This window comes from Halichoeres trimaculatus, unplaced genomic scaffold (genome assembly GCF_033239565.1).
Source record: "Halichoeres trimaculatus isolate MK-OKI-2021-1 unplaced genomic scaffold, fHalTri1.1 fHalTri1_scaffold_17, whole genome shotgun sequence".
Lineage (NCBI taxonomy): Eukaryota > Metazoa > Chordata > Actinopteri > Labriformes > Labridae > Halichoeres > Halichoeres trimaculatus.
The window spans coordinates 20,760,878-20,768,356 of NW_027437195.1; the positions used below are offsets into that span (position 1 = coordinate 20,760,878).

Consider the following 7,479-nt stretch of genomic DNA (forward strand, 5'->3'; position numbering starts at 1 on the left):
AACTTACGTGTTCTTTTATTTCAGTGTTTTACTGACTCATTTTTAACTCCTTTATATTTGTTAAGAATATCGTGTTTTTTCAATGATTTTATTTATCTGTAACTTTTACCATTGCCCTTTATTTATTAATCCAAATTCGTATTGCTACTTTAATACTTTTGCATTTTAAACGTTTTAACTGTTTTGATACATGTTTTGTGTGCACGAAAGACTTTATAGTTAAAAATTATACCTATTTCATCACTTTTGAACGGAGACGGGTCACAGCCATTGCTCATGCGCAGTGGGATTGTACACAGGTCTGATGTTTTGCGGACAGAGAGAAACGCTCACCCTACTCTACCTCTGATTGGGCCAGCTAGTTATATACACCCCAACCGTAACCAATCACAGTTCTTCTACCGAGCCCTACTACATACTTCAACCAATCAGAGATAGAGTAGGGCGGGTCCTGCCTTCCCCATTGGCTGGATCCACTTCCTGAATGAGACAGTGGACCTGGCTCCGTCCCGTCTCTTGTATCCCATACAGTATTAATTATAAATAAAGACTTTTACAAGATACTTGACTGCTTTTCCTCACACAATAAATTTAAATTAAGGAAGCCAGTTTCAGTATTTGAACACAATGGTTTTGAGTGTCGGGGGGACAAACGTGTCTCGTTTGACTCCTGTTATTTTTGGCAGCTGTTGACAAGTCCACAGTTCATCTATGCAGGTAGAGCTGAAGTAGCTAACAATGTTAGCTTGTTGACCAAGCCGTTATGCTTATTGATACCGTATGTTGTATGTAAAGCGCAATAAGCAAGATGTTACCTAATTGCAGGACTTGATCGGTGGAACCATTTGAAATAACATGCAAATATTCTCTGTCTCCGTGGTGGTTGTATGCTAGAATTTCCTGTTTTCCCCCTTGCTGTGTCGTCAACTAATTGCGAAAATAATCATTCGACAGCTAGACAAGGAGTTTGTGGAAAGAACTGGCAACTGATGATGCCATATTTACTTCTTATTTAATGATAAAATAAAACAGCCTTAAACAACACCTGGTCTCTAGCTGTTGGTCACACTGACATATATTTCTGTCTCTATTTTCTGTCGACTCCAGGCTCAACAAAACTTTGCTGAACCAGCTTTGATGGCATCCTGTCCAAGTCACAGCTGGTGCAACAGCGAAACATGGAGAGCTTCAAGCAGTGACTGAAGAATGGCAAGGTTCAGACGCAAATTTTGCATCTCTTTGATTGCTTTGGTGCTGTTTGTGCTCATTATAACAGTGGTCTTGAAGGCACTCACACCAGAGGACTCTCCCTTCAACAGCCCTGGTGGTGGCGAGTTACCCCTGGACAGAAACAATGAGATCCAGAGAGAAAGTGGTAAACCTGACCAGACTAAAATGAATAACTCCCCACAGCTGGATAAAGATGCTCAACTGGAGGCCATACTGAGGAAGTTCCCTCCTCCAAACTACTACCTCCATGCCTTTTACTATGCATGGTATGGGAACCCCAAGTTTGACGGCAAATACATTCACTGGGACCATCCACAGCTGCCACACTGGGACTCTAAGGTGGCTCAGGGGTATCCGCAGGGTAGGCACAGTCCACCTGATGACATTGGGGCCAATTTCTACCCATCTTTAGGGGCATACAGCTCCAGGGATCCTTCGGTTATTGAGGCACATATGCAGCAGCTGCGTACAGCAGCAATTGGTAAGATAGACATAAACCTACACTTCAATTCACAGATGGAGTGTTGCCACATTGTCACCTGTTTTTAAAGTTAAGATAACCATAAAGTTACAATTACAATATGTTTAATGATACTCAAGGAATGCTCTCTGACCAGATAATTCACTTTTTCATCAACATGTTTTAAAATTTTCCACTTTGTGTTTCATTCATTCAGTGATATCAGACTGACATCTGAAGGCAGTCTCTCCTGGCCTTGTGTCACTGAACACAAAAATATTAAGCAAACCTTTCTAACATTATAACCAGCACATATTGAACGATACTGACGTTCCACAGATGTATTGGTGTGTCCAGAGTAACAATAGATCATTGTAATTTTTTATGAAGCATTCACAGTAATGTGAATGTTGCCTTCTGTCTTGGTGTTTTGTGACCCAGTAGTACGACAGTCTGGGTTTTCAGAACTTAAAAATAGCCATCCATTCACTGATTCTTGAAACAAAAACATGTCCCACTAAAAAAAGTGTAAATTTTAGAGCAAGTAACTTAAATAATCCAATTTACAACAATCAGTGTTGATCATCGGAGGGTTTTTTGCACAAATATGTTTGTTTTTATTTTGGTAAATTATATGATCATATTATCAACCAGGGCCCAAAAAATCTGTTATCCTCAGACAACAGTTTATTGTTTCAATTTGTTTCAAAATTGTGAAAAAATACTTTAAATGAATAATATATGTGCCAGATGAAAGAGTAGGGTTAAAGATATCTTTAAATTATCAAGCAGTATATATTCAACAATATTTTTACTCATTTTCTGATCGCTCAAATGTGTCCTGAGTTTTTTCGTCAACACTGTCAGATATTTATCAAAAAAGTAAAGAATATCAGATAATCACTTGGTCAGCTTTATTCCTGAAGGCCCCTTTTCCTTACTGATCATTTGCCAAACGCTACAAGGTCACAGAAGCTGCACTAATTTTTTCAATTTTCTCGTAATATTCATATATTTATTGGTCTTTTTACTGTCACAACCAAGATATGTCAACACTGTCACTTTAGTATAGAAAATATTATTTATAGTTTTAACAAACATACATTTATTTTCAGTTGAGGCGAAAGGCAGCTAAGTGAAAATAAGATTTGGACAACACATGTATATTGTGTAAAAGAGTGTGTTTTTGTCAGCACAGTCAGATGTCACCACTGTCTTATTTTCTGACGGTGGTGACTAGAAAACCGCCTGGTTTCCAATGAGGTTTCCTGTGACCATCTGCTTCAAAACTCAGTATCAGAAACAGACGTGTGACTTCTCAGAGACTATATTAGTTATCCGGTCAATGGAGTATACAGGAGCCAGCTCACAGCAGGTAGTTTATGTTAATTGTTCATTCTTAATTGTTAATTCTTAAACATTGCGGTTTTGGTTGATGAAAATTGTTCACATTTCAGATGAAATGTTCAAGAAAAATGTGAATTTGTTGGACCAAATTGCTCATTGAGTTGTTAAGTAAACAACATTAATTTGAGAAGAAAAAGGTTGGAATTATTTTTTTTTGCTTGGGCCACTACAACATCCATCAGAACTGTGTCATGACCGTCAGGTGTGTGTGACCACTGTCAGAGTACACTTTTTAAACTTTTTTTTGAAAATAATAAATAAACAGAAATAATTAACTTTTCATTATTTCTGAAGGTGTTGACAAAAACAAAAAATGACACTAAAAAAGACATTTTGTGATAAAATTACAGAATCAGGAGGTTGCAACAAACATTTTTTGATAGCTGGGACTTTGCTTCATATACACATGAGATTAGATCTATGAACCATTATGAACCCTGAAAAGTAAATAGGATACTTAAGTTTCTGTTACTTAGCTAACGCTAGTATTATCAACTAAAGTGACTCAACAGCTGAGTCCAAGATGCTGGTTGGTTAAACTCTTTATTGACAGAGGTCGACAGCTGCAGTTATCTCACTGCAGCAGAATCGATGAGTGCATTCCAGTTATTAGATAAAATTTTAAAAAAAGCTTTACACTGTCCCGCCAGTACCCCTGCAGTAGCTTTCCGTGATAACGCTCTCACAAATACCTATTTTTTCTCACACTGGTGTTTAAGAAAACCCTTTCTTCAGCCTCTGTCTGAAATGCTTCATTTTAGCTACTGTCTCTTTAAGGCTCCCTGCCCCACAAACCCCCTTCCCTCTGACTGGGCAGCTTTCAGGGAACCTGTTTGGGCAGGGCTTTGGGCAGACCTTGGTGTTTGAGGTCTGCGCTACAACAAGTCATGAAGCAGATAAGAGTTAACAAACCAGTTTAGTAGTTTACAAGTAGACTCAGGGATTTCTATAACATACTAGCAGTGGTTTGAAAATCTGCACAAATAAACACAAATAGAACAAATATGCAGGACACTGAATTAAAGCCTTTTTCCTCTTTGCCTGCCTATCCTCAGGTGTTCTTGCTGTTTCCTGGTACCCTCCTAGCATGAAGGATGATAATGGTGAGCCAACAGATGACTTTGTGCCTTTGCTGTTGGAAGTGGCACATAAATACCATATGAAGGTCTGTATGAAGATATGAGTGCAGCAAACCTGGTTGTGTTCTGAGCAGTGCACTACATGCTGAACAGATTATACGGAAATATTAGTTTGAGATTAAATCACAATGCTTTCTTTCTTCTGTGGTGGTTCATCTTCTTCTGTCATGGATGTGTTGAACAGGTCATTTTCCACATTGAACCATACAAAGGAAGAGATGAAGTCAACATGTTCACTAATGTCAAATACATCATTGAGAAGTGAGTGTTGCTGCTGTGTTTTCACTCCCATAATCCCACACTACATTGATTAATCATTGGGTTTTGATTGATGTTGTTTACTTTCACTATCACTTGTTCTGATCCCTTTGTTTGTGTTGATGTTGTTTACCTTCTCCACCCCCTTAGATATGGAGAGCACCCTGCTTTTTTCAAGTATCGGACCAATACTGGCAAGCTGCTGCCTCTTTTCTATGTGTATGACTCATATCTGATGAACGTGGAGCAGTGGGCCAAACTGCTCAAACACACAGAGAGTAGCAGCATCAGAGACACCCCGTATGATGCCATCTTCATTGCTTTGCTGGTTGAGGAGAAACACAAGAGGGATATCCTAACTGCTGGTTTTGACGGTCTCTATACTTACTTCGCCACTAATGGTTTCTCCTATGGATCCACTCAGCGGAACTGGGACTCCATCAAAGCCTTCTGCGACGACAATAACCTGATATTCATCCCCAGCGTGGGTCCAGGGTACATTGACACAAGCATTCGACCCTGGAACTTCCAAAACACCCGAAACCGCATCAACGGCAAATATTACGAAACCTCTCTGAGTGCTGCGCTACAAGCCCGACCGGATTTTATCTCCATAACATCTTTTAATGAATGGCATGAGGGGACACAAATCGAGATGGCGATTCCAAAAACAAGCCAGACTGTGTATCTGGACTACCTGCCTAATAAACCTGCAATCTACCTGGAGATAACGCGCAAGTGGGCGGCAATATTTGGCGGTGAGCGGCGAAGATGGCAGGAATGAAAAACTGAAAGCAGTTCTAAAAAGGGACAAATGAAGTAAAAATGCACAACACAATGCAAACAGATGAATGATGTGCAAAGCTCAAGGCAAGTGGACTGCATTTTAGCTCCAATGGTGTGTGATTTTTCTTCTCATGGATGAGTTCTTTTTAATTAAACTGATTTCCTGGGTCTATGTATTTAAGCAGCCATGAGCATTTTGAGCCATATAACACGATCACCTTGTTTAAACACTGTCTCCACAGCTGAAACTGTGAATAGGCATGTTCAGCCACCCTATAATCTGTGACTATATAAAGCCGTAATAGAAATTAATAAGATGCAAAAGATGTGAAAGAGAGAGGGAAGATGAAAACAAAACAAAGCAGTCTGCTGGTGGAAAGCTGGTGTCTCACTTTGCGTCCAACTGTGCTGCTGCCTTGGAACAGTGAAACGAAAACAACATGGATCTGATACTTGAAAGGCACGTACACCTCGTATCTGAGCTGAACTACAGTGGTGACAACAATTGAGTTTCCATTCACAGAAAATGTTGGATCACATAGTATTTTGTTCTTTCCATGAGCCTGTTTCTCTCGTTTTACATCATTGCAACTGTTTCCTTTCTGCAGTCTGACTTTTCAGACCTGCAATTTTAAGGTCTTCTGACTACAGCTGAAACAGAAACGTCTACACTGCGACCACAGTTAGGCTGTGTTTGCAGCTTATTCTGAGAACTGTCTATCACAACAGCCGTTGACCTGTGGGAAAATTCAGTTCTGATTGTGTTGTGGCTTTGGGTCAACCATATCTCTTCCTGTTTCAGTGTCTGAGTATTTTTTTGGTGGTGAAAGAAACTGTACTCACTGTCACGTTATCGTTCTCCGCAGTTTCTCTGTAAATAACACTCACATCTTTTAGCGTTGATGGCCAGTTTCTCTTCTATTCCGTACATTACCTTTCCCTTGACATTTTATAGCAAGATGTTACTTTCTGCTGTACAATACCATTCAAATAATGCCGACAACACTACTTAGACACAAACAGAAGAGGGTCTATGTAACTGAGAAAGTTGGTAAACCACTTCTGCTTAGTCGATTGTCTGGAACTGCTTGATTTTCAATAAAAGCTGGAAAAACTGGGGTATTCTAAAACTTTTGGCTGGTAGTGTATATTTTCTTCTCCTTTGTGGCTGTCAAGAATTTGGAGAAAAAAAAAACCTCTGGTATGTGTTGCGCATATTTTCAAATTTGATACTAAGGTACGCTCATGTTACCTGGAAAGCCGTTAACAACAAAAGCACTGTATGCAAAGCAGTAAATGCAAAAATGGAGCTACATGAGCGTAGAACATTTCCATATTGTCTTTTATCAAGTTGTCACTACAAATTATCTACAAGTGACATGGAACAGGGATGATTATATAAAAACCCTATTGAAACTAGAGGATCTATTGTTCTTTCTGGACTTGTTCCCCTCAGAAGTGCAAACACTAGAAATGTTTTTATTGTTAAATTACTGAAATTTACTTGCATTAAGTGGTATTTTCCAGTAATTTTACAAATTGTAACTGTAAAAAAATCTATGATTGTAATTTAATTCACTTTTTATTGTTGTACATAAGTAAAACTACAGTATTTAACTTGCAGCAATTTTGCCAGTTTTAGAGTAGCTATACTGTTGAAATACAGGAACTTAATCTTATCAAAAAGTGCAAAAATGTACTATAGATGCAATGTTTATAGCATGTTACTTATATTATTCAATAAACTACTGTATATAAGGAAAGTAAATGTTACATTTTGAACATTTCTATTGGCAAGTTTGCTCTAAGACAGCAGTGTGTATAGACACATAGGAGGTTGCCCCCTTCGAGGCCCAGTTGTTAAAACACAAGTGTTGGGAGTCAAAATGTGCGCTTAACACACGAAAAAACACACCATAAACTCGAATCATGTGGAAGTCATGTAGAAGCCAAAACACACGCAAGGGTGCCCGCTTTGGAAGTAAAGTGGCCTCTTTGGGACTTAATCAAGAAAAAATGTGCGTTAAAGAGCCCTCTTGGGTGGCAAAATGCACGCTACTGTGCCCTGTTTGGAGCCAAAGCACGCACTTGGGTGCCCTCTTCAGTTGCAAAAAACACACAATGTACAGAATGTGCCTTTTTTTTTTTACATTTTGCCCATGTCCTTCAAAATATCTGTGCTCGCCACTGCACTAAGAT

General features: G+C 39.0%; 1 protein-coding gene across 2 annotated transcripts; it reads left to right on the forward strand.

Annotated features, from left to right (window-relative positions):
* Positions 1-497: 497 nt before the first annotated feature.
* On the forward strand, positions 498-6,716 carry manea (mannosidase, endo-alpha). Of its 2 annotated transcripts, XM_074692822.1 has the most exons (6): positions 498-717; positions 1,108-1,214; positions 1,320-1,711; positions 4,153-4,262; positions 4,421-4,497; positions 4,645-6,716. In XM_074692822.1, exons 2-6 carry the CDS (start codon positions 1,207-1,209, stop codon positions 5,276-5,278), a joined length of 1,221 nt encoding a protein of 406 aa, XP_074548923.1. In that variant the 5' UTR covers positions 498-717; positions 1,108-1,206; the 3' UTR covers positions 5,279-6,716. The 2 variants fall into 2 exon arrangements, with proteins under 2 accessions (XP_074548923.1, XP_074548922.1); XM_074692821.1 differs by having other exon boundaries at positions 1,108-1,711.
* The last annotated feature ends 763 nt before the right edge of the window (positions 6,717-7,479 follow it).

What these genes read in the sequence shown, in the direction of transcription:
- manea (XM_074692821.1), top strand. Translation starts at nt 1,207, where the DNA reads ATGGCAAGGTTCAGACGCAAATTTTGCATCTCTTTGATTGCTTTGGTG. An exon ending in GCTGCGTACAGCAGCAATTG is followed by an intron (nt 1,712 to 4,152) that starts GTAAGATAGACA and finishes GCCTATCCTCAG; the next exon opens with GTGTTCTTGCTGTTTCCTGG. An exon ending in CACATAAATACCATATGAAG is followed by an intron (nt 4,263 to 4,420) that starts GTCTGTATGAAG and finishes TGTGTTGAACAG; the next exon opens with GTCATTTTCCACATTGAACC.